Raw genomic sequence first — 27,728 nt, forward strand, 5'->3', positions numbered from 1 at the left:
TGTAAGATTGCCAGTGCCCAAGCTTCACTGCATACCAGAGGCAAAAGTAAATTCTCTTTGGAAGAAAGTAACAATATCCTGAATCTCATATTGTCTCCTAAATTTTTTCAAATACAGAGTCTGGAACTCAAAAAAAAAAAAAAAAAGATAGAAAAAAGATGTGGGTGAAATAAAAAGAAAAATACTGCAATAGAAGAAAACCCACGAAGGTCCAGGTACTGCAGATACCAGATGTGGACTTTATGACTAATATGCTGAAAAGACTAAATGATAAGTTGTAGAATTTCAGCAAAGAACTAAAAACTTTCAAAAAGCCAGAACTTTTAAAAACTTTTAGAACTTTTAAAAAGCTAGAAGAAAAATCTAGAACTGAAAATACAATATGTGAAATTAAGAAACAGATTTTAACAGTAAATTAGAACTAAAAGAAGTAATCAGTGAACTGATGAGTCAGAAGAAACTATCCAGACTGAAACATCAGAAGAGAAAAGGATGAATAATATGGAAGAGATCATAAAATACACATGACACTCAGTAATCCAGTGATCTCATGTATGTTGTGAGTCGAAACTCAGAAAGAGGAGAAAAGGAGTTGAGAAGAATCAATATGTGAAATTCAGGTGGGGGAGTGGTTTAAAAATTGATGAAAGTCACAGATTCAAGAAGCCCTATGAACTCCGACAAAAATAAATATGTAAAAAAACATGGTAGGCACATCATATCATAGCATAGCTGCTGAAAACCAAAGATAGAGAACAATGTTCAAAGCAGTGAGAGAGAATACATATTACCTTTAATGAAATAGGAATAAAAATAAAAATGAGCTACTTCAACAGAAACAACTGAGGCCAGAGACAGTATCTTCAGTGCAGAAAGAAACTGCCAGGTTAGGTTTATATACTTAGCAGAAATTTCCTTTGACATAAAATATATTCTCAGAAAAGAAAACCTGAGTTTGTCACCAGCAGATACAATAAATGAAATACTACAGATTATTTTTTGAGTAGAAGGAATATTATCTCATACAGAAAGTTATAGGTGCTAGAAGAAAGGAGCAATGGAAAAGGTTAGTACATAGGTAAATCTAAATAGTTGTAGTCTAATATCTTGAGGGATTGTAAACTAATGTCTTGTGGAGCTAAAAATATATGTCATGTAATTAATGGTATATAATTTAGAGAAGGAAATGAATTAATGTGTTTTCTCATCCTTGCTTTGTCTAAGATATGATAAAGGTTTTATATCATTGGGTTGCAAAAGAGTCAGACACAACTTAGTGACTAAAACAATGAATGTGTTATAATATTAGAGGCAATCAATAAATAAAGAATGTAAAACTAAAAAGCTAAGGAAGAGATGTGGAATATGGAATTGGAAACACCATATTAACATATGCAGGGCAAAATAAATAGAAAACAAGTATGTAAATTAAACTTAAAATATGAATATATAAATCAATTAAACATATTAAATATGCATGACATACTTAAATTACAAGACAGCATCAATACTGGATTTTTATTTATTTTTTAAAATATAAATTTATTTATTTTAATTGGAGGCTAATTACTTTACAACATTGGATTGGTTTTGCCATACATTGACATGAATCTGCCATGGGTGTACATGTGTTCCCCATCCTGAAACACCCTCCCACCTCCCTCCCCATCCCATCCCTCTGGGTCATCCCAGTGCACCAGCCCCAAGCACCCTGTATCCTGCATCAAACCTGGACTGGCGATTCATTTCACATATGATAATATACATGTTTCAATGCCATTCTCCCAAATCATCCCACCCTCGCCCTCTCCCACAGAGTCCAAAAGACTGTTCTGTACATCTGTGTCTCTTTTGCTGTCTCGCATATAGGATTATTGTTACCATCTTTCTAAATTCCATATATATGTGTTATTTTATTGTATTGGTATACAGTATATCGTTCTGGTTTACTTCACTCTGTATAATCGGCTCCAGTTTCATCCACCTCATTAGAACTGATTCAAATGTATTCTTTTTAATGGCTGAGTAATACTCCATTATGTATATGTACCATAGCTTTTTTATCCATTCATCTGCTGATGGACATCTAGGTTGCTTCCATGTCCTGGCTATTATAAACAGTGCTGTGATGAACATTGGGGTACATGTGTCTCTTTCAATTCTGGTTTCCTTGGTGTGTATGCACAGCAGTGGGATTGCTGGGTCATATGGCAGTTCTGTTTCCAGTTTTTTAAGGAATCTCCACACTGTTCTCCATAGTGGCTGTACTAGGTTGCATTCCCACCGACAGTGTAAGAGGGTTCCCTTTTCTCCACACCCTCTCCAGCATATATTGCTTGTAGACTTTTGGATAGCAGCCATTCTGACTGGCGTGAAATAGTACCTCATTGTGGTTTTGATTTGCATTTCTCTGATAATGAGTGATGTTGAGCATCTTTTCATGTGTTTGTTAGCCATCTCTATGTCTTCTTTGGAGAAATGTCTGTTTAGTTCTTTGACCCATTTTTTTGATTGGGTCATTTATTTTTCTGGAATTGAGCAGGAGTTGCTTGTATATTTTTGAGATTAATTCTTTGTCAGTTGCTTCATTTGCTATTATTTTCTCCCATTCTGAAGGCTGTCTTTTCACCTTGCTTATAGTTTCCTTTGTTGTGCAGAAACTTTTAAGTTTAATTAGGTCGCATTTGTTTATTTTTGCTTTTATTTCCAATATTCTGGGAGGTGGGTCATAGAGAATCCTGCTGTGATTTATGTCGGAGAGTGTTTTGCCTATGTTCTCCTCTAGGAGTTTTATAGTTTCTGGTCTTACGTTTAGATCTTTAATCCATTTTGAGTTTATTTTTGTGTATGGTGTTAGAAAGTGTTCTAGTTTCATTCTTTTACAAGTGGTTGACCAGTTTTCCCAGCACCACTTGTTAAAGAGATTGTCTTTTCTCCATTGTATATTCTTGCCTCCTTTGTCAAAGATAAGGTGTCCATATGTGTGTGGATTTATCTCTGGGCTTTCTATTTTGTTCCATTGATCTATATTTCTGTCTTTGTGCCAGTACCATACTGTCTTGATGACTGTGGCTTTGTAGTAGAGCCTGAAGTCAGGCAGGTTGATTCCTCCAGTTCCATTCTTTTTTCTCAAGATTGCTTTGGCTATTTGAGGTTTTTTGTATTTCCATACAAATTGTGAAATTATTTGTTCTAGCTCTGAAAAATGCCGTTGGTAGCTTGATAGGGATTGCATTGAATCTGTAGATTGCTTTGGATAGTATACTCATTTTCACTATATTGATTCTTCCAATCCATGAACATGATATATTTCTCCATCTATTTGTGTCCTCTTTGATTTCTTTTACCAGTGTTTTATAGTTTTCTATATATAGGTCTTCTGTTTCTTTAGGTAGATATATTCCTAAGTATTTTATTATTTTCATTGCAATGGTGAATGGAATTGTTTCTTTAATGTCTCTTTCTGTTTTCACATTGTTAGTGTATAGGAATGCAAGGGATTTCTGTGTATTGATTTTATATTCTGTAACTTTACTATATTCATTGATAAGCTCTAGTAATTTTCTGGTGGAGTCTTTAGGGTTTTCTAAAGACTTAAAAGACTCTAAAGTTTTAGAGGATCATGTCATCTGCAAACAGTGAGAGTTTTACTTCTTCTTTTCCAATTTGGATTCCTTTTATTTTTTTCTGCTCTGATTGCTGTGGCCAAAACTTCCAAAACAATGTTGAATGGTAATGGTGAGAGTGGGCACCCTTGTCTTGTTCCTGACTTTAGGGGTAATGCTTTCAATTTTTCACCGTTGAGGATAATGTTTGCTGTGGGTTTGTCATTTATAGCTTTTATTATGTTGAGGTACATTCCTTCTATTCCTGCTTTCTGGAGGGTTTTTATCATAAATGGATGTTGACTTTTGTCAAAGGCTTTCTCAGCATCTATTGAGATAATCATATGGTTTTAAAGATCAACTAAAATACTCTTTTTAAGAGATACCCCTAACATAAAAGGGTATTAAAAATTGGACAGGGGACTTTCCTGGTGGTCCAGTGGCTAAGACTCCATGCGCTCAATGCAGGAGGCTGGATTTCGATCCCTGGTCAGGGAACTAGATTCCACATGCTGCAACCAAGAAGTTGCATGCCACAACTAAAGGACCTGCATACACAACGAAGACCTGTTGTAGTCAAATAAATAAATAAATGTTAAAAAAAATTGGACAGAAAAAGATGTCCAGTAAACATACTAACAAAAAGAGATACAGGAAAGCAATGCTAAACCAAGAAAAATTACTAGAAATACAGTTAGAACATGTTTAATTCATCAGGTAAATATACAGTACTAAAGAAGACTAATACAGTCTCAAAATATATAAAGCCATGTTATCTAGAATCAGCATATAAAATGCTCTGTATATAGAAAATTCTAAGGAATCCATGAAAAAAATGCAAAGTTAATGTAATCCCTATTAAAAAACCCTAGGTGGTGTTTTTCAGAAATTGACATTCTGTCTTAAAATTCACATGGAAATCAAAGGGATATGGAATAGCTTTGAAAAAGAACAAAGTTGTAGGACTCATACTCCTTGATTTTAAAACTGACTACCCAGTTTTAGTAATCAAGACAATGTGGTACTGCCATAAAGATAAACATCAGTTCAGTTCAGTCGCTCAGTCATGTCCAGCTCTCTGCGACCCCAGGAACTGCAGCACGCCAGGCCTCCCTGTCCATCACCAACTCCCGGAGTTCACTCAGACTCACGTCCATCGAGTCAGTGATGCCATCCAGCCATCTCATCCTCGGTCGTCCCCTTCTTCTCCTGTCCCCAATCCCTCCCAGCATCAGAGTCTTTTCCAGTGAGTCAGCTCTTCACATGAGGTGGCCAAAGTATCGGAGTTTCAGCTTCAGCATCAGTCCTTCCAAAGAACACCCAGGACTAATCTCCTTCAGAATGGACTGGTTGGATCTCCTTGCAGTCCAAGGGACTCTCAAGAGTCTTCTCCAACACCACAGTTCAAAAGCATCAGTTCTTCAGGGCTCAGCTTTCTTCCCAGTCCAACTCTCACATCCATACATGACCACTGGAAAAACCATAGCCTTGACTAGATGGACCTTTGTTGGCAAAGTAATGTCTTTGCTTTTGAAAATGCTATCTAGGTTGGTCATAATTTTCCTTTCAAAGAGTAAGCATCTTTTAATTTCATGACTGCAGTCATCATCTGCAGTGAGTTTGGAGCCCCAAAAAATAGTCTGACACTGTTTACACTGTTTCCCCATCTATTTGCCATGAAGTGATGGGACCAGATGACATGATCTTCGTTTTCTGAATGTTGAGCTTTAAGGCAACTTTTTCACTCTCCTCTTTCACTTTCATCAAGAGGCTTTTTAGTTCCTCTTCACTTTCTGCCATAAGGATGGTGTCATCTACATATCTGAGGTTACTGATATTTCTCCCGGCAATCTTGATTCCAGCTTTTGCTTCTTCCAGCCCAGCGTTTCTCATGATGTACTCTGCATATAAGTTAAATAAGCAGGGTGACAGTATACAGCCTTGACATACTCCTTTTCTTGTTTGGAACCAGTCTGTTGTTCCATGTCCCGTTCAACTGTTGCTTCCTGACCTGCATATAGGTTTCTCAAGAGGCAGGTTAGGTGGTCTGGTATTCCCATCTCTTTCAGAATTTTCCACAGTTTATTGTGATCCACACAGTCAAAGGCTTTGGCATAGTCAATAAAGCAGAAAGAGATGTTTTTCTGGAACTCTCTTGCTTTTTCCATGATCCAGAGGATGTTGGCAATTTGATCTCTGGTTCCTCTGCCTTTTCTAAAACCAGCTTGAACATCAGGAAGTTCACGGTTCACGTATTGCTGAAGCCTGGCTTGGAGAATTTTGAACATTACTTTACTAGCGTGTGAGATGAGTGCAATTGTGCAGTAGTTTGAGGATTCTTTGGCATTGCCTTTCTTTGGTATTGGAATTAAACTGACCTTTTCCAGTCCTATGGCCACTGCTGAGTTTTCCAGATTTGCTGGCATATTGAGTGCAGCACTTTCACAGCATCATCTTTCAGGATTTGAAATCGCTCAGCTGGAATTCTGTCACCTCCACTAGCTTTGTTCATAGTGATGCTTTCTAAGGCCCGCTTGACTTCACAATACAGGATGTCTGTCTCTAGGTGAGTGATCACACCATCGTGATTATCTTGGTCATGATGATCTTTTTTGTACAGTTCTTCTGTGTATTCTTGCCACCTCTTCTTAATATCTTCTGCTTCTGTTAGGTCCATACCATTTCTGTCCTTTATCAATGCAAAGAAATAGAGGAAAACAACAGAATGGGAAAGACTAGAGATCTCTTCATGAAAAGTAGAGATACCAAGGGAATATTTCATGCAAAGATAAACATAGACCAATGGAATAGAATTGAGAATCCAAACATAACCCCCTAATTACATTTATGGTCAACTGATTTTCAACAAGTGTACCAAAACCATTCAACAAAGAAAGAATAGTCTTTTCAACAAACGGTGCTGGTATAACTGGATACCCACATGTGAAAGAATAAAGTTGGACCCCTACTTCGTATCATACACATAAATTGGGTAGAAAACCTATTTATAAGAGATATAAACTATCAAATTTTTTAGAAGAAAACACAAGGGTAAAACTTTCAGACCTTGAATTTGGCAGTGGTTGTTTAAACACCAAAAGCACAACAAAAGAAAAGGTAAATCGAATTTCATCTAAATGAAAACTTTCATTCTTCAAAGATGGTCATACCATGTGCTGGCAAGGTATGGAACATTAGGAATGCTCAAGCACTGCAAGTTGGATTATAAATTTGTACAATGACTTTGGAAAACTAGCATTGATCACTAAAATTGAAAATATACATGCCTTATGATCCAGCATTTCACTTCTGGTTTTATTACCTGTATGAATTTTTACCTAGTTAAATAGAATAGGAACCACTGGGTAACCAAGAAGTAGAGGAATGAAAATGTCTCATTTTAGAAGCATTCCAACTGATAAAAAAAGAAGATGGAATTAGAATATGACTATTTTGCAGCACCTTTGCTCATACCATAAAGGCAATTTAATGAATGAATATGACATCACTTGTGAATTAGTTTTGTGCCCTCCATCTCCCAAGGGAAAAAAAAAGAACTCGAACCTAAATTAAGCTCTAAAGATCCAACTACTAATTTACAGGAAGTACAGAAGAGAAGAACATGTTAAACTACTTTCTAGGAAAGCAATGAACAAAATCTAGGCTCTGGGAAACTAGTAGTGCAAGTAACCATGTTGCATTAAGTAATAAATGCTAAGAAAAAATGGAAAGGGTACCTGTCAACAAAAAAATTTAAAGTAAGACGTCGACTCATTGCAATGTGTGTACCTATGTAACTCCTGATTTAAACAAACTAAAAAAATTTTGATGTGTGAGACTTGGAAAATTTGAGCCATGATTGGATGCTATTATAATTTGATGACAATAAGGAATCACTTTTTAAAATGTATGGGGTTATATTTTTAAAGAAGTTCTTATCTTTTAGATAAATGGTGAAATATTTCATAGTTTCAGAATAATATGGGGGGGTGGAAGTGTGTGCAGATATAGATGAAACATGATTGGGCATGAATGTTTGACTGTTGAAGCAATACAATGAACATTTGAAAATTCACTGTTTTGGGGTTTTTGACATAATGTGTGAACTTTTGCAATGAAGAGTTAAAAATAGGGGGAAAAAAGGGAAAGGTGCACTTGATTAAAAAATTTTTTTCAAAAGAGACATAATAGAAAGAAGATTGATCAGACAAGAGAAAGGGGTAGGGTATCGCAATTTCTCCTCAGCAGATGAGGAGAATGAGCCATTGTAGGACTGGAGGGGTTGCCCTAATATAGGGTCACAGACAATTACAACCTGAGGGAAGGCAGACTGTCCCAAATTACAGGGTCCCTAAGAGCCTTTAGAATGTGCCTAAGTAAAAATTATAAAATGCTAAAAAAAATATAAATGCTAATAAAATTTTTTCCAGGGAAACTAGAATATAAAAGGGGATTTAAAAAATGGGAAGGGTAAGTAACCAGTACTGAGCATTTATTGTATACTAGGCACAATGCTAAGCCTAACTACTTTATCTCAATCTTCACTACAATTAAATGAGGTGTGGACAACGATATCCCATTTTACAAATAAGGAAGTAGAGGCTTGTCACACAGATACAGTAAATAGTGAATTTGGGAGTCAAACTTGGGTATTTCTGCCTCTAAAACCTTGTTCCCTCCACTACATTGGGTGTGCATGCCAAGTTGCTTCACTTGTGTCTGACTGTGCCACTCTATGGACTCTAGCCTACCAGCCTCCTCTGTCCATGGGATTCTCCAGGCACGAATATTGGAATGGGTTGTCAGGCCCTCCTGCAGGGGATCTCCCTGACCCAGGGATGGAACCTGCGTCTTCTGTGACTCCTGCAATGCAGGAGGATTCTTTACCACTGAGCCACCAGGGAAGTCCACTACACCATACTGCTTTAAATGGAATCTGAAGTTCAGGATGGATCTAAATTATATTTTATGTAGAAGATATTTAACCTTCAAAATCATTCAAGTGAAGGAGGAAGGACTCTATTAAGAGAATTCATGTTTTAAGGATGTTATCAGAAGGTAATCCTCTTTTCTGGCTGCATTAAAATAACATTTTGTGTGGTTGAAGATTTAAAAATGAATAGTGATAAATAGATATAACTACATACTGCATTAAGATTTTTTAATTAATATTTTGCATACATTTTCTCTGTTTTTTCTCCCAGATATTGAGATACTTCATGAGACATTTATGAAACTTGAATTAAAGGATCATCGATTACAGAAAGTTAAAGTGATTCTGCTGCTACCTCGTTGTTCAAGGCTGGGTGTTAGTAATCCAGTAGAATTTATTTTAAATGAGCATGAAGGTACTTGCTTTAATTTTTAATTTCTAAATTATTTAAATTTGTTAATATTTTAAAATCATTTAAGAGTTAAAAAATCATTTAAATCACTTAAAATGATTATTTTAAAATGAAATTATTTAAAATCATTAAAATGATAGATACATCTGATCAATGAATAGCTACCATATATAAGGCACTTATGTAGAAGGTATTTTACAACCATTATACCATTTAATCTTTATACCAGTTCTGTGAAATATGGACAAGGGGGATATTCAAAATATTTAGTAGAGTGATATAGGCAATCAAAACAGATGCTGGCCAATATACTATTTTGGTATATACCAGAACTCAAGATATAGGCATTAAAATTGATGAGAATTTTATAAATAAAACTGAGACTGAGAGACATTGATTCATTTTTATAAGGTTATATAACTAGTTGGTAACAGAGTCAGGATTAAGATTTAGATCTGCCTAACTCTAGAGGCTGTGCCCTAAGATGATTCTAATCAAATTGTAAACAGACTTTCAAAGACTTCTTTAACCTGCCATATGTATGTTTTATGATATATCTCAAATATTAATTCTGAGAATATTTTATTTACTTCTTTAATAAATTAAGAAATATTTTTAACATTAACATTTATTGAGCAGTTACATATAAACATATAAGGCACTGAACTGAACACTTTGCTTGGATTATTTCATCAAGTCCTTACAAGAACTCTGTGAAGTGGTTAACTCTTATTATTTCTCTTTTACAAATACTGAATACAAGCCTCAGAGAGGTTGAAGCCTCTTGGTGTTTTGACAAGTAAGTGTCAGAGCCTGGATTCAAACACTACTGCTCTGACTCCGGCCCTTTGAATCATGCTGTTAATCACAGTATGTTAACTGAAATTGATTCTTACTTTAATCTCTTGTTTATAGTGAAAGGCATAGATAAGGTTAACTGGATATTAAACAGAGAAGACATTCCACTAACATTCAGAATATGTTGAGTAACTATTTGCTATTTCTAGCAAGGAAAGAATTTAAAATGAAGGAAAAGAAATTGAGGGAAAGAAATATTTATGGAGTACAGCTATGCCCCAATCGATATTCCAGGAAGTGTTCATACATTATAACTTAAATATTCACAATAACTTTGTGAGGATGCTGCTGCTAAGTCGCTTCAGTCATGTCTGACTCTGTGCGACCCCATAGACGGCAGCCCACCAGGCTCCCCTGTCCCTGGGATTCTCCAGGCAAGAACACTGGAGTGGGTTGCCATTTCCTTCTCCAGTGCAGGAAAGTGAAAAGTGAAAGTGAAGTCGCTCAGTCATGTCTGACTCCTAGCAACCCATGGACTGCAGCCTACCAGGCCCCTCCGTCCATGGGATTGTCCAGGCAAGAGTACTGGAGTGGGGTGCTGTTATGTAATTATCTCTGTTTTATAAAAGGGGACAAAAAAACAAAGATTCAGACAAATTTAGCAAGTTGCCTGAGGTCATGTAGCTAGACTCAAAGCTGGAATTCAAATTCAGCTTAGTTAGCATATTCCACTATACTACACTATAGAAAGAATTCCACTATACCACACAATTTTTAACTGGGCTTATACTGAACCATGTGGAATTCTGTCTTGCTACAGAAAATTTCTTTCCACGAGAGTTAAACAGAAGAATAACCAGCTCAGAGGGGAGTGTGGTAGACTGAGAAAATTCCTACACTCACTTTGGAAAATGATCAGAGAATTAAATTTTGAAAGAAGGTAGGAAGTAATAGCAGCAGCTACAATAAGCACTGCAGTCAAAAGAACTCAAGCTTAGAACTCCTGTGAGACTGGCCTTATCCTGAGCCATCTTGAAGTGGGAATACAGAATAAAATAAACGATTGGTAAAAATAATCTACAGTCTAGGGGAGAAAAGACCAAAGGGAACCACAAATGACAAAAAGGGAAAATAAAGTTTCCTAGATATTGGTAATATTTTGAAATCCTTGACGAGGTAACCAGCTAAGCCAAGAAGTGGTCTTTGGCAAGCCTGGAAAAAAGGAAGGTTTTGAAGGAAACTACTTTGAGGAGGTAATAGCCAGAGCAAATAAGGAGTTGGTGACCTAGTGATTATGGTAAAAATATTAGTCATAAATTTAGTGATCATAAATTTAGATTCATGAGAAATCATGAATTAGTTTGAAAAACATTTTAATATTGAAAAACATTACAACCATTTTTAGAATGGTTAAAAAAATTCCTATATTTGAGGAATATATGAAATTGATCTTTGTTAACCACTTGAAATTATTTTAAAATGGGGTGAAAAAGGTAAGTTGATATGGTTTTAGAGTATAATGTATAAATATCCTTTAAAAAGTGATTAAAGACTTAGAAAAATGTGAAGTGTAAAACTAAATTGGAAAGAAATGAAGTTTAATTAACCGTTAGTAATATTACTGGAATGGGGACCAGCCCAGTATTTGGTATAAATAATTGCCTCTTATATTCCCAGGGGGCTTCCCTGGTGGTTCAGTGGTAAAGAACTCACCTGCCAATGCGGGAGACATAAGAGACATAGGTTAAATCCCTGGGTTGGGATGATCCCCTGGAGGAGGGCATGGCAACCCACTCCAGTTTTCTTGCCTGGAGAATCCCATGGACAGAGAAGCCTGGTGGTAGCAAAGAGTCGGGCATGACTGAAGTGACTTAGCACATATTCCAGGGAGTTACTGAGAGGCAGAATAAAACAGGGCTTAGAAGTTTGGTCTGATTGCCAGGCTAGAACCTGGTTTTGATCTAGTAGCTGTATGACCTTAGACAAGTTATTTAATGTATGCTTGAAGAATTTTCTCAGTGTTAAGAGGGATAATAATGCTTCAAGGGGTTGTTGAATAAAATAATCTATATAGAGTAGTAGTCAATATATCTTAGTTAATATTATCAAGAAATATGTTAAAATAGTTTTAGAAATTTAAAAAATTACTGTAAGAATTTCTTGATCCATTGTTTTTTTATCTATTATGAAGACATACAGTTGCTTCCCTGAAGTTTTTTCTTCCAAGATTTCTTTTAGTAAGCTAATGTTTTTAACTGTATTCTTTCTTACTCAGATCTGACTATAGCCCATCAGTTTCTGCCTTGGAAAATAAATCTTTTTTCCCTTTATTCATACTCAGGCTGACTGCATTCTATCTTTTGTGCTTGAGTGACTTATTTTAGCTGGTTAGATAACTCTATGATAAGAATTTGGAGAATAAAGGAAAAGTAATATTAAAGCTAAGCAAAATTATCAATTCAGATTTTAAAATTTTAAGTCAGCATTTTTATAATACTGTATTTTTAATAAATATTTTCTATGAAAACTCATTAATAGGGAAAATGATTAAAATATTAAATAATGTGATCACAGCAATATATGAAAAATCTAATAGTGATATATTTAAAAGCATATATTTGTTTTTAGATACAGATTTACTTAAGGATTTCTCTCAAGGAGGCCCATCAGAAGATAAACTTCATGTTCTTGCTCAACAGCAATATGAACAACTAACACATGCCATGAAATGTAAGTTTGTTATCAGCACAAACTGAAAATATGTTGTAAATCTTAGAAACATTAATACTTCATTTATCATATTCAGGCAATGATGTGTGAACCATAAGTGGATTTCCCAGAACCCTTAGTCATAGCTCCTTAAAATAACAAAATATTTATTTTCACCAATCTAAGTCTCAAAAATATATGCTTTACTATCATTTTAAATATAGGTTAGCAAGAAGAACGATCAGTTTCTTAATGCTGAAATGAGATAATTATGTACATCAGTTGTATAATTCCATCTTCTCTGTTTCTCTTCTTTGGCTTTTTGGTGTAATTTTCCTGTTTTGTATCGCCCTAACAACTCTTCTATAATCCCAACTTTAATCAAACTCTTAATTTTTTTAATACTAAAAAGAAAATAAATGAACTAAAGATAAAGCCTAGATCTCTTAAAGTCTGAGTAACAAGGCCATTTAAGTATTTATATTATTGCTTCAATCCCTACCTTTAGATTTTGAGCACCATTTAGATTTTGAATACCAATGCCCTTTCACACTTAGATATGGAAATCTAGAAGTCTCTGAGAAATTACATTAACTTTTATTAACTTAGTGCATGTTTATCAAATGTCTACTCTGGGTCAGGTATTAAGCCAGTTGTTAAGAATATGAGTTTGGATAAATACTGACCTCCAAAGGCTCAAAGGTTAGTATAGGGTATAGATGATTTAATATATAAAGATATAGCATATATGAAGTAGAAATAAGGCAAAATAGAAAAATACAGAGGAGTTCTGTCCTTTTAACTGATGCTATTAATAGATACTATTTTGAATATGATAGTATGTATATGATCAATGAAATGAGTTGGTTGGAAGATTAGGGAGCTGATAAATAATACATTTTAAAAATTCTTTCTATGATTACTCTGTTTAAAATGGCAAGACAATCTCTTGAAATTAACCATCCTTCATATCTGCTTTGATTTTCTCTATAGCATCTGTCACCTCCTAATGCTTCAGTTTTAGGTGGGGGGTCTCACTGCGCAGCTTGCAGGATCTTCTTTCCCTCATGGGAACTAAGAACTGGGCCCCTGGCAGTGAGGGTGCTATGTCCTTACCACTGGACCTGCCAGGAATTCCAAAATTTCTTACTTATTTATGTTTTTTCAAAATTATTTATTATCTTTTACTGTGCTGGGTCTCCATTGCTGTGCAGGCTTTTCTGTAGTTGCAGAGAGCAGGAGCTACTCTCTAATTGTGGTGCACAGGCTTCTCATTGCAGTGGATTCTCTTGTTGTGAAGTAGGGGCCTAGGCACATGGGCTTCAGTAGTTGCAGCACGTGTTTAGTAGCTGCAGTTTGTGGGTTCAGTAGCTGCAACCCATGGGCATTAGAGCTCAGATTAGACTCATGGGCTTAGTTGCTCCACGGCAAGTGAGATCTTCCTGGACCAGGGTGGAACCCATGTCTTCTGCATTGGCAGGTGGATTCTTTACCACTGAGTCACCAGGGAAGCCCTGTTTATGTCTTATGTCAATGAAACATAGAAAATAAGCTCCCTGGGGCAGGGTTTTTTGTGTGTATGTATTGAATAGTAAGAACAGTGCTTAGCATGTAGTACGTGCTTGGTAAATGTGAATACGTGAGTGAGTGAGTAGTAATATTACCTCACTTTAGAGTTGAGGAATTAGAGAGGTAAGTAACTTCCCAGGTTCATAAATCAGTAAATAACAGAACTGGGATTAACACCTAAGTCTGTCTCTAGAGTCCTTTTAACTAGTTATGTGATATGGCTTTTGGAAGAATGGCTGAAGTGTCAAGCTATGGTAATCTGCAGTATTTATTTGCTTGTGTTTGTAATAAGGTTGGTCACATGGATTGGATTTTCAGTTTCTATATGATCCAGTTATATTTACTTCATTTATTGGCCAGACTATATTACTAATACATGCTTTAAAGGGGAGCCATGCAAACATGTGTAGACATCATTCCCATCAAAACCATGGGGTATTAGTACAGACATCTGGGCTTCCCTTGTACCTCAGTTGGTAAAGAATCTGCCTGCAACGCAGGAGATCCAGGTTTGATCCCTGGGTCAGGAAAATCCCCTGGAGAGGAAATGGCAACCCACTCCAGTATTCTTGCCCAGAGAGTTCCATGGACAGAGGAGCCTGGCAGGTTGCAATGAGGTCACAAAAGTTAGACACAACATAGTGACTGAACCACACCAGCACTGAAAACACGAGATTTGTTCACGATTGTTAATGGAGTCATTATATTATTTCCATCTTCTTTAAATATAGTTACTAGAGCTCAAGCTATTGTGTATTGCACATGTTCAGTTTATCCAGAGGAAAATGAAGCTATTGTTAAGAAAGCACTGGAATTTCAAGACCACGGGATTAAAGTACAACCTTATAGGTAAGAAAGAAAGAAAGAATTCTTCTAAACAACTCAACTAAATATCTTTGAAAGTGAAAAATTACGATTTTCTAAGTTAGAAGGCATTTCATTTCTTTTTTATTGGACTTTAATACGACCAAATAGCCTAACTTCTTACAACTTTAAAGTAGATTCTGTAAAAGCTTTGTAATGGCTTAGTATGTGAATTGTATTGTACACTAAAAGATTTGTTTTGTTGCTGTTATTATTATTGTTAAATAAGGTTAAAGGCATTTGGGCTTCGACTTGATTGATTTCTGGGTAAATTGAATATAAACTTTATATCCTGAGTCTTAGATACATGCTTCAATAGAATGAAAGTATAAAATAACCTTAGAAAGTAGCAAGAAAATTGGATGTTTATTATCTGAAAATATATGTTTCTTAGACCTGTTTAGCCTTTGGCACCCACAAGGATTGAAATAAAAATAGCCTGAATAACCATAATAGCTTAATGATAGGTAAAGGTAAAATGATATATTAATAGGTAAAATGATATATTAAACTAGGGGTAGAGAAGAAAAACTGTAATACTCCATCCAAACCCTGGACATCAAGATAAGGAGTATGTCTATTAATAATATATGACACCAGTTAGTTCTTTAAGACTGTGACAATTAATAAGGTATTTTAAAATCTCCAATTTTTAACTTATTTCCCTTGTTCTGAACTTTTCCTGTAATCCTTCTTTTTTAAGTTATTTATTTCTTTGGCTGTGTTGGACCTAGTAGTTGTGGTGTGGGCTTAGTTGCTCCAAGGCATGTGGGATCTTACTTCCCCAACCAGGGATCGAACCTGCATCCCCTGCACTCCAAGGCAGATGCTTAACCACTGGACTACCAGGGATGTCCCTGTAATTCTTATAGTAGGATCTTAATAGGTATATGGTTTGCTCCCTCCTTTTAATTTGATGTTTTCCCTTTGCCAATTCACAGGCGGACATGTTAACCACATCTATATTTCCCTTCTTTCTTTACTTCCTTAATAATTCTTGTTGGTAGTTAACAGCCAACCTTATTTCTGCCAGCTTCTTAACACAGCACAAACTAAATCACCATCTAGTAGCAAAGAGAATTATTGCACAATATAACCACATTCATCAGTGTGAGTGATTTGTCTGTCAGGAACGATGTTTCTAAGAATATAATATGGCAAAAATAGAGGAAAATCTGTATGTATTGTATTTCATTAGATTTTTTTCTTTATTTTTAAGTTGAAGTAAGTTGATTTACAATATTATATTAATTTTAGGTATATCATAACATCATTCAGTTATATATAACTGAAATATATTTATGTATATCTATGCATGCTTAGTCACTCAGTCCTGTCTGACTCTTTGCAACCCCATGGACTGTAGCCCGCCAGGCTCCTCTGTGCATGGAATTCTCCAGGCGAGAATACTGGAGTGGGTTGCCATTTTCTTCTCCGAGGGAGTCTTCTAGACCCAGGGATTGAATCTGGGTCTCCTGCATTGCAGGTGGATTCTTTACCATGTGATCACCTGGAAAGCTCACATGTATATATATAATTGAATATATATTTTCAGATCATTTTCCATTATATTTATTATGTATATATATATATATTTCCATTGTTACAAGATATTGAATACAGCTCCCTGTACTTACTATACAGTAAATCCTGTTGCTTATCTATTTTTATGTATTATAGTTTAGAACTGTTAATCTCATATTCCTGATTTGCCCCTTCCTCCTCTCCCTTTTCCCATTGGTAACCATAAGTTTGTTTTCTATGTCTGTGAGTCTTTCTATTTTGTATATAGATTCATTTGTATTATTTTTAGGTTCTACATTTAAGTTGTATAGTATTTGCCTTTCTCTGTCTGACTTCACTAAGTATAATATTCTCTAGTAGGTCTACCCATGTTGCTGCAAATGGAAATATTTTATTCTTTTAATGGCTAATATTCCATTATATATGTATATAGCATCACATCTTCTTAAGCCAATTATCTGTTGATGGGCACTTGGGTTGTATCCATGTCTTGTCTATTATAAATAGTGATGTTATGGACATTGGGGTACATGTATCTTTTTGAATTAGAGTTTTCATCTTTTTCAAGATATATACCCAGGCGTGGAATTGCTGGATTATATGGTAGCTCTATTTTTAGTTTTTTAAGGAATCGCCATCTGTATTTACTTCCATTGTGATTTTTATTATTTCCTTCCTTCTGCTGATGTTAGGTTTTGTTTGTTCTTCTTTTTCTAATTCTCTTAGGTAGTAGGTTAAGTTGTTTTAGATGTTTCTTGTTTCTTGAGGAAGGCTTTTATCACTATGAACTTCCCTCTAAGAACTGCTTTTGCTGCATCCCATAAATTTTGTTGTGATTTCATTGTCATTTGTCTCAAGGTATTTTAAAATTTCCTCTTTGATTTCATCATTCACCCACTGATTATTAAGATAACATATTTTGTCTCCATGTGGTCATTTTTTTTTTTTCATTTCTTTTTCTGTGATTGGTCTCTAGCTTCATGACAATATGGTCAGAAAAGATGCTTGAGATAATTTCTATACTCTTAAATTCACTGAGACTTGTTTTGTGCCCCAGTATGTGATCATCCCTAGAGAATGTTGGCTGTGCATTCTTAACTGTTCTTTTATCATTTAGGATCTGTTACCTTATTGATTTTCTGTCCAGAAGATATGTCCATTGCTGTGAATGGGATGTTAAATCTCTTACTATTATTGTATTCTCATCAACTTCTCCTTTTATGTCTGTTAGCATTTGTTTTATATATTTGGGTGCTCCTATATTATGTGCAGGGCTTCCCTGGTGGCCCAATGGTAAAGAATCTGCCTGCCAATGCAGGAGATGTGGGTTTAATCCTTGGGTCAGGAAGATCCCTTGGAGAAGGAAATGGCAACCCACTCCAGTATTCTTGCCTTGGAAACCTCATGGACAGAGGAGCATGGTGGGCTACAGTCCATGGGGGTCACAAAAGAGTTGGATGCAACTTAGCAACTGAACAATTATAATATTAGGTACATGTATGTTGATGAGTGTAAAAACCTCTTCTTATATTGATTCTTTTATTATTATATATCTCTTTTTGGCCTTTGTTTTCAAGTTTATTTTGTCTTATTTGGTTATTGCAACCCCCACTTGTCATTTCTGTTTGCATTAAATCTTTTTCCATCCCCCTCATTTTGAATCTGTGTGTTGTCTGTCCTAAAGTGGGGCTCTTGAAGGCAGCATATTGTAGACTTTTTAAAAATATCCAGTCTGCCACTCTGTCTTTCGTTTGGAGCAATTAGGCCATTGACATTGAAGGTAATTATTGAAATATGTTTATTACCATTTTAAACCTTGTCTTCCAGTTGATTCTGTATTTCTTGTTACTTTTTCCTTTTGTTTTTCTTTTTGTGATTTGATGATTTCCTTTTATGTTTGTGTTCTCTTCTTTTGGCTTTTGTAAATCTGTTGTATGTTTTTGACTTGTGGTTATTCTGTTTTTCAAGGATGTTTACCCCTTTATCAACTTGCTTTAGACTGATAGTAATACAGGCTCAAACACGTTCTAAAAAAAAAATACATTTTCTTACTCTCCTCCCCAACATTTTATGATTTTAATGTGTTTTGATTCTTTTACATCTTCATGTTTATCTTTTTGCTGGCTTATGTGACTTACTGTCCAGTTATGGTTTTTTCTTTTTTACAAATTCTTGCTCCTATTCTATTTAGAAAACCTTTCAACATTACTTAGGATAGGTTTAGTATTACTGTATTCTTTTAGTTTTTGCTTGTCTGAGAAATTCTTTATCTCTTCTTCTGTTCTAAAGGATAGTCTTGCTGGGTATAGTATTCTAGGTTGCATATTTTTCCCTTTTAGGAATTATCTTCTGTGGACTTAGAGGGCTGTTTATATGTGGGAACAGCCCTGTGTAGCTTGTGTGGGTTACTATTTTTTGTGTGAGGGTTGTTTTCAGCAGGGTTGCCTGCTGCCTCTTTCCTCAGTGTGTGCTACCCATTCTCCCATTGATTGATAGAGTGTGTGCAGATGCAGTTGCTGGCATTCTCTCTGAGTAACGCCTAGTGCCCACGCCCAGAGCTCTGAGGGAGCTTGCTCGTGCCCCTGGAACTTGTGATACTGTCAGTGGCTCATGCCAGTTCCTGGCGCTCACATGCAGATTGGTGCCTGCTCCTGCAACACATGTAGCCTGGGTCCTGTTGTCTCGGAATGTGTGTGCAGGGAAAGAGGCTGCTATGACAGGTTCCGCCCCTCCCTTCACATGCCCTCAACAATGGCACATATCACCAGTAAGGTGGGTTCAGGCTTTCTCTGCATACACAGTTGGCTGCAGTTGCACCAGAATCCAGCCCCTTCAGGCTGTTTCTGCACAGTCAACCCTGGTCCTCTCCCCAGATTGGCCCTCTGAAGCCCGGGCTTCAGTTCCCGGTCGCTTCTTGCACCAGTAGATGTGTGTCTCAGGCTGGGGAGTGCACAGCTGAGGCACTGACCATCTGTACAGGTCTCTCTCTATTCTGCCTGCTGCAGACAGGTTCTGCGTTCTCCTCTGAGGAAGTGCCCTCTCTGTCCCAGTGGATCTCCTTCCTGGTGAAGGGACTTCACAGGGTGCTGGAACCTTTCCTCTTGTATAGTTCCCTCCCAGGGGCACAGGTTCCGTTTTGATCCTTTTCTCCCTCTTTTTGCTTCTGTCCTTCTTGGTTATGTAGATATTTTATTGCCCTTTCAGATGTCTGAGGTCTTCTGCCAGTGTTCAGTAGATATTCTGTGAGAATCATTCCATACATTTTTTTTTTTTGCATAGTTGTGAGAGGAGGTTGGCTCACATCATGCTGTACTCTGCATTTTGATTGCTCCCCTTGACATTTTATTATTTGGAATTTTTGTTTAAACAATTGGTGCATGCATGCATGCTTTGTTGCAATTTACTGTCTCCCTTGATTGGCAAATAAAACATTCCAACTATTAATTATTTGCTGTTCTCTATTGCAGGCTTAGTCCCCCTGTCCTTCCACTGTGCTCCTTAAAGGAAATACATTTGTCTACTGACAAATTTTTTAGAATGGAACCATCTGAAATTACCAATGGTTGTTTTCTTTCTGTTCTAACAAGGGAGGTAAGGATAAAATCCCAATCCATTTCATACTTAGGGATTAAGAAACAACAAAGCTTCATACAAGGAACCTAGGAACTTTTATGAACATTTCATAATGTTATGCTTATTTCATAAATACCTAAAGGGCATGAAAAAGAATTATTACTGTGTGGCCAAAATCCTTATTTTTATTTATGCTTCTCCTGAGTTTTCTTTCCTTGCTTACTCTCTACACCCACCTCTCTAAGCACTTGTCAATATCTAGTTCATTTTAGCTCACAGATAAGAAATAAGCTCTGTAATTCTGTTTTTTTTTTTTTTCCCCTTTCTTTCTTTCTATCAGGTTCACAAATGGGGAGGTCTGAGTACAATGAAAGTAATTTCCTGAAGCTTATGGGATATAGTAGGGACTGAAGCCTAAAAACTGTTTCTTTTAGTATAATAATGATACTCTTTTATCTTTACTGAAACACTGATAAGTATTTGTGATATACATGGTAACAGTTAACTCCCACATTTACTAACTGCTTCTTTAATTATAGCGGGACCCATCTGAGACAGTGTCTGTGAAAGATGTTTTGGCCCGTGCAGCAGCAAAGGGTCTACTGGAGGGGATTGAGTTGGGTAAATCTTCAAAACGGGAGAAGAAGAAGAAGAAACAAAAAATGTCATTGCCAAAATCTTCCATTGCTGATAACAGCGGCATCCAAATGAAAATTGCTGAGTTCCTGAGTCGAGAAACTAATGCGAGTGCTAATCAGTCGGAGACATTAACAACAAAAACATCTCTTCCACGGAAAAATACAAATCAAGTGGGTTCTTCCTCACAGGGAAGAAAACCCAGCAAGTCCACCACCAATCCTTTAGTGCCTACAATTATGAAGAACACATCTGCCAGACCATATGAACGGCCAACAAACTTTGTGAGACCTCGGCCAGAAGACAGAATGATTGCACTGAAACCCATAGAGATTGCTTTGCCTCCAGTCATGTTGCCGTTTCCCAGTCCTCAAGGGATCAGACCTCACTTACCAGCTCCACATTTTTACTATCGTTGGGTTGGGCCCAAGACTGTCTTGCCTGGCTATCTTTCCACACCATCAATACCCAGAAGAGGGGAAAAATCTAAAGAAAACTTACCTTCCTCTCTATCCAGGCATCCTCGACCATAGCTGTGAGTGTCTTGCATTTTTTCTACAGGGTAGGTAGATTTTTTTTTTCCCCCAGAGTCTGCAGGTTAGACAGCTGTTAGTACTGGTTTCACTCTTGATAACTTCCAGTCTGGACTTACGACACTGGTTTTAAAGCTGCAACAATTTTTCCACAAGGGAAACAGTGTGTGCCTTGTAAAAGACTTGTTTTCAAAGTTAATTTTTGAGGCGTTTATTAGCAAGCATAAGTGTAGAAAAGATGCTCTTGCACAGACCTTAGATCGCTCTTCAGTACCAAGTCAGCTGTAGTTTAAACATTCCAATCACTATCAAGGTTGATCTTTTGTAATGTGATTGAGGTTGAGTAGAAATAGGAAAAACAGAAAGGTCCAATGTTTTATTCATATGTCCATTCAGAGTGAAAACTTTCTCACTGGAAGAGCTTCCAGGATCCTAAGCACAGTGAACATAAGCTCTCCCTTCTGACTATTTAGGCCAAATACTGTTGTTAAAAAAACAAACAAAAAAAGACTATAAGCAAATTTCTATCTAAGTAGTAATTCTGAGGACAACGTCAAAATGTTGAATGTTAAGTGACACACCTATTGTTCAAGAAATGTATACAAATTTCTGGGTCTATTCAAAGATCAGGTGAGAACAGTTATTTCAAATGGCACAAAGTAGTGAAGCCCTGGTAAATCATTTCTGATGCTCAATTAAAATATATTGTAGCACTATTTTAATTATATTAAAAGTCAGTTCATCTTGACTGTATTATCAATTGCCTTCCAAGAATTGGTTATGGTTATTATTTCTGGTTCTATTGACTTTTTTTTCATCATGGCAACAGAAATTGATATTAAATCAAGTAAGTTACAACTATAAATCCGGCTGTTTAAGAACATGTTCACAGACACATTTATAAAGTTTGAATTTAAAGTTCTATTTGCAGAATCCAGTTGTGTTGAATAGTGTTATATAAATTCTTAAATTTCAATTCAGATGTCACAATTTTAGTAGAATATTATCTTCTTCAAGATGAATATTTAGGTCTGTTTCAGCTCTAGTATTCATTTCAGCTCTAATTTCCTCACTTGAATTGAGGATAGATGGTGGATTTCATTTAGTAGTAATAAATTTCTTTAGCTGAAGATTTACACTTATCATCATTAATGCATGTCAGTGAAACATGACTTTTTATACTTGAACCGGACATATTTTTTAAATCCCCAGAGAATTTTCATGTTAACTATGACTTAAAAACTATGGAAATGTTTTAAATGCTCAGCTTATTTTACTAATTTCAAAAATCAAAAACTGGAGGTCAAGTGCAGCTGAACTGACCTTTGTTCAGTAAAGACCTGATATTTTATCCCGGGAATCTTTTATCCCTTTCCTGCCCTCACCCCTCTGCCCCAGGATGAAGAGCACTCCACTGTCCAGAAGTAGCAAGTCCAAGATTTTTACTTTCTGTGATAAGTTATAAGAAGAAAACTCACCCTATTATGGAGTTGTTCAGGATATTTTTCTCATCTCTATTGCAGTGTATAGTTCATGTCATGTCACAACTTTAGCCGCTTAGCTTCAGTATCTCATAACATGAATCTTGTTATAAATTATTTTTCTCTTTATAAGTATATGGAGATTCTGTATTAAACCATTCCTTCATTAAGTCTGTGGTTTTCTTCTTTGAGAGTCTTCTAAGAAGGACATGATCAATTGTTTAAATAATTTGGTAGAGTAAAAAGGGAAAAATACTTAGGATAAAAACAATATGCTAGAATTCTAGTGAAAAATACTGATTACACTCACATTTTTCTTTTTTCAGCTTAAGAGAAAAATGCTGCAAAAACGAAAATAATGAAATTACTGGTATTTAGATATCCCTATTGGGGATATCTATTGCAAATTCAGATTTTTAACCTGTAATTATTTACCTCTGTATAATACGTGAAACCAATTGAAATTTTGCTCTTTGAAGAGTAACTACCTTTGAGAAAAAAAGGAAATACAAGATGAACAACAACAAAAAAAAATGGCTATACACTTTAAATTCCATTTATCTTCTTCCATATGCCTAACAGTTAAACCAGATTCAAATACTGTTTTTCCAGTTACTTTTCATTTTGGATTTAGTGCCTGTACAACTCTTTCATTCTTTGACATCACGGTCTTAAAGTAAAAATGGACTCTCTTAATACGAGAAAGAGTGCATACACGAGCATCAGGCTGGTGGCTAAACAGGCCTCTAAGTCCAAAATGCCGGATGTCCTTCCTGAGCAACAAATAAGGACAGTGTGATGAGCTACTCAAAATTTAAAGTTACTTTCTAGTTCTTACCAGGTAGAAATATACAACAGCTAATCAAAGCAAAATCTGCCATTACTAAAATGGCCTTGAAAAGAAAATGACTGGCGTGGAGATTTTTATCGCTATGCCTGGATATGTATAACTGATGTCAGATAAATGAGCCAAACATTTTACGCAGCTAAGTTTATTCTCACAACATATTACATTTAAATGTGTAAAAGTGGTCAACAGCAGAAGGGGCCAAAAGCAAAACCAAATGTTCTTTTGGGATAAACAAGCTGCTCTGGATGGCAGGGAGTGCTCTCACTGATAAATGTGTGTAGTATCTTTTCTCTGAAGCTGAAATAAATTAAACTTCATTTTACAGGCTGTATAACACATGTTAGCTGTGTATTGGGTGGAGTAAGTCTGGCAAACTAGAGAGCTAATGCTTTTACTAGTTAAGCTGTGCTAATATCAGTTAGGGAAATGTTTTTCACATTGTTAATGAAATCTTTAATTTGTGTTGCAATGCTTATGAAGTGAGTGTGTCATGTAAGAAAAGGAGGAAAGACTTAGGGCTTCTAGTAAATGACCTTGTGTAGACTTGTACAAATGTTCATCATAAAATCATAAAAGTGGCATTTTTTAAAAAGTAGCAGTGCCAACAGTTTATCACCAAGAACTTATTTTAATGAGAATGGGTCTAATGTTGCTTCATGCAGTAAGACAGACATAAACAATAAACAATGGTCCCGATTAGCTATGGTTGATCATATATTCAGGTGGAAACAAAGGGAATGAGGACATGTGTGTGTCTCTAGATGAGTTCACACGTGTTGTGAAGGATATAAAAACGAAGCACCAAGCAGTGCTTTAAGTTTGCAAAGTAAAATGTTTAGCCATAGGCATGTTGGCTGTTGCCCTTGATGTGGCCAAGGAGCACACATATGAGGTGGCGAGTATGCATCTATCTAGCTGCTTTTAAAAAATAAAAAGAAACTTGTAGGTATTTTGCCGTTTCTTCTACATATTCCAATAAAAATGTGACTACAAATCATTACAAAACCACCTTTGAGGCAATGTATAGTTCACTGAGATTACTGAGACCTGGATACATTGAGAGATAATATCCAGTAAAGATAATAATACATTAAACACAATAATGCAGTATATTTCAGTAAAAATAGAATAAATAAAATAAAAATATTTTAAGCTGTATTTAACAGGTTAATTAAAAAAATGAGAAGACATACAAGGCATAGTGAACATGGCTGCCTGTTTACAGAATCACAGATACAAAGAATGCATAGATAACTGAAGTGTCACTACAATATCAGGTAAAACATTGGCATCCTTTCACAGAAAATACGCACACACTTTCATACATACTTTTTGGCCATGGCAGAAAGTGTCTGAACATACGGCTTAACATAATTAGTTTTACAAAAGTAATTGCATTTACTATGCAAAGCTATCTTTAAAACAAAATATCTGCAGTAAAGTTTTCAGTATGTAAAGGCTATCATTCATCTTAATGCATCCTATAATTGCATATATAAATCAGTTTGCTATTTAAAGCTAGCTCAGTATTCTTGATCCTGAAAACAAACGTATGCCTTAAAAATGAATGCGGTTCTGGTAGAGATTTCCAATATAAAAGTGGCTCACTCATTAAGAATTTTGAAGTTTATCACACTAAAATGTTTCACTGTGGAGGTCAAGATGAAAAATCATTATGATTGAATCCTGAAGGGCACAGTAAGGATTTCTTTAATGAAGTAATTTCTTAGGATGTTATTGATAACTTCCACAGAATAGTATCTGGGCTGGTGAGAGTGGCATCTTTTTTGCCATAGCTCTAGGGTGCGAGCAAACAACTCCAGAGTTCTGAGAGGGAATAGAGGCAGGGGGCCACCTGCTCATTCCATCGTGTTCTCTGGTGGCTAAGTATCATGAATTAGGAGTATTTCTACCACATGTAACACCATCTCTGGATAGTCTGTGGGTTGAACAGGTTGTGCTGCACATAGAATCCTGTCTTTACAACACATCTGAGGCACGATGCAGGAAGACAGTCCTGGACTGAGAGAGGGCACTGGTTTCATACTTAATTCTACTGCACAAGTAATTTGGCCATACTTCCCTGCTTATACAGGGAATCTTAAGACTGCTTGACAATAATTGGATATGTTCTGAGTAAGTTTGAAAAGACTCCCCCTGACTTGCGTGGAAGCAGCGTAACTTTAATAACTGGGAGTTGAGATGCATGATGAGTTCTAGTCCTGGCTTTCTCACTCACTTTCCTGAGGTCTTAGGCTAGGTGGTTGAGCCCCTTTAATTCATATTTTTTAAATTTCTCAGATTATTACCTTCTCTACCTCATAAGGCTCAAAATGTGATGATAAAAATGTGGAAACCATTCTGACAAGTACATAGCAATAGATAAACATAAAGCATTGCTTTTATAACTGGATGATGCTATAAAATGATAATTTTATCACTGAAAAGTAAACAAAACATGTTTAGATTTAGCTTCTTAGCAACTTCTTTTAAACAGTATCAACAAGAGTCTAAATCTGTGTATCTTTACAGCTAAGTCTCTTGTCTATTGATAAAGAAGGAGGAAAGTGCTATTTTTGGGAAACCTGTTAAATAGTACATTGTTCCTATGTATATTTTGCTCTGATAAGAAATTCTTAAATCTTGACGATAAATGGAAAAAAATATAAATTTAAAAATATATCTAAAGTCCAACAAATTTTAATATTGAACACATAAACGTAGAAAGGTTCAATTTAATGCAGTTTGTTGCCATGGACAATACATGATGGACAGACAGCTTTCTGGGCAAAAAGCATTAGGGTAAGACTGAGCTAGATGTAGAATCCTAGCAGAACGTCTACCTAGAATGGGGACTACAACATGACATGGTGGTGGAGATCTGAAATAGAAAATGGCATTTCCTCAACTCCAAATCGCATATTGGCTAATTATCAAATTAAGGATGAAAGGCTTACGAGGAATATTTCGTTTTAATGTTTATGTAGAGAATGGCCATAGTGAACTATAATTCTGTAGCTGCATTGTACAATATAAGGCAGAAGTTTGAAATAATGTCCCACCCAAAATGCATCCTGATTTTGCAAATCTCTTTTTCTTAATCAGTTTGAAAACCACCTAAACAGAAAGGCTATTTTTGTTTGATTTTAATTTCTGAAATTTAGTTTTTCAATTGTGAAATTTCACTTTTTTCCCCCAATATCCCACAAACAGCTGTAGACATGAAATGGTGTCCATGTGTCAAGAAGCTCATCAAGGAAAGCTGCCAGTTGGTTTCTATTCTGATGCCAACAGCCAGTCTTGTCAACCAAAGGTTCAATTTTATGAAAAACTAAAACAAAAATTCGTCATCCAATTTTTATAGCAAGTCAGTGGTATCCAGTATGCAGTGTCTAATCCAATGCTGAAAACAGAGCAAAGTGCTGTAGGACTTAAAAGTTGCTTGTGACAGATCCGGTCAAGAAGACAGTGAAACTAACTCAGGTGTCATTCACTCCAAGGAGTCAGCATCTTCACTGGGAGGGATGTGGCCACGTTCTTCCCCGTGTGTGTGTGTGTGTGTGTGAAATTATGCAATGTTTACGATATTTACAATAAGAAAAGGACCTTCCACTGCTCATGATGTAACTTACCAACAGCAAAAAAAATTAGTCATGCTTCTTTTCATATCACACGATGGTGGCAAGACGAGAGAACATGCTTGTCTAACACTGTTTGGTTAAGGATAAATTCTCTGAAGACAAAGCATCAGCAACTGAATGGAAGGCCAGAGATCAGCGCCTCTTCTTTAGTGTAGCTATTCAACCTTCAGTGAATAGTACAGAGTCCTTTCACATATGCAGCTATGGTGTTTCTGTGACGGGGCGTTTCTGTTTCAAAGTGTCAATGAGGGATAAGACCCCTCGTTTCACATTGGTTGTGACTCTTCTGGTCACAGAGTCTGCTGGCGGGGGAGGCGGTCGAACTTTCTGTGAAGGTGGCCTGGCTACCAAGCACTTCTGGTATCGTAGCTGAAAACAGAAAGAGTTTTATGGTGGTTAATAGTATCATTCCTTCCTGTTTAATGTGATTTTAATTCGTCAGTATATTTACTCCCAGAGGTTCACAACCTAGCTCCTAAACATGAATCCAAGAATTTATTAGTTTTTTCCTTAATGTAGAGTGTTTTAAATTCTCTTTTAAGTTCTCTGTATTGATAGGCTGTGATTAATACACCTCCTAGTCAAAGAATGAGCTGATGA

At 36.1% G+C, this 27,728-nt stretch overlaps 2 protein-coding genes across 13 annotated transcripts in view; one reads left to right on the forward strand and one right to left on the reverse strand.

The window, feature by feature from the left end:
• Positions 1–22,992, forward strand: part of NSUN7 (NOP2/Sun RNA methyltransferase family member 7) — a 48,407-nt gene extending 25,415 nt beyond the window's left edge. Inside the window, exons 8-12 of the mRNA XM_013964602.2 lie at positions 8,810–8,953; positions 12,377–12,478; positions 14,758–14,875; positions 19,882–20,005; positions 20,527–22,992. Coding sequence (XP_013820056.1) covers positions 8,810–8,953; positions 12,377–12,478; positions 14,758–14,875; positions 19,882–20,005; positions 20,527–21,156 — 1,118 coding nt within the window. The 3' untranslated portion in view covers positions 21,157–22,992. The remainder of the gene's footprint in view (positions 1–8,809; positions 8,954–12,376; positions 12,479–14,757; positions 14,876–19,881; positions 20,006–20,526) is intronic.
• The window catches only part of APBB2 (amyloid beta precursor protein binding family B member 2), a 379,350-nt gene continuing 375,717 nt past the window's right edge, over positions 24,096–27,728 (reverse strand). For 7 of the 12 annotated variants that reach the window (XM_018049388.1, XM_018049391.1, XM_018049395.1 and 4 more), the window contains one exon: positions 26,544–27,497. In XM_018049388.1, the coding sequence (XP_017904877.1) occupies positions 27,330–27,497 (168 nt within the window). In that variant the 3' untranslated portion in view covers positions 26,544–27,329. Of the gene's footprint in view, positions 27,498–27,728 lie in introns of all 12 variants that reach the window. The other 5 variants (XM_018049398.1, XM_018049397.1, XM_018049396.1 and 2 more) reach the window with 3 other exon arrangements.

This window comes from Capra hircus, chromosome 6 (assembly GCF_001704415.2).
Source record: "Capra hircus breed San Clemente chromosome 6, ASM170441v1, whole genome shotgun sequence".
Taxonomy (NCBI): Eukaryota; Metazoa; Chordata; class Mammalia; order Artiodactyla; family Bovidae; genus Capra; species Capra hircus.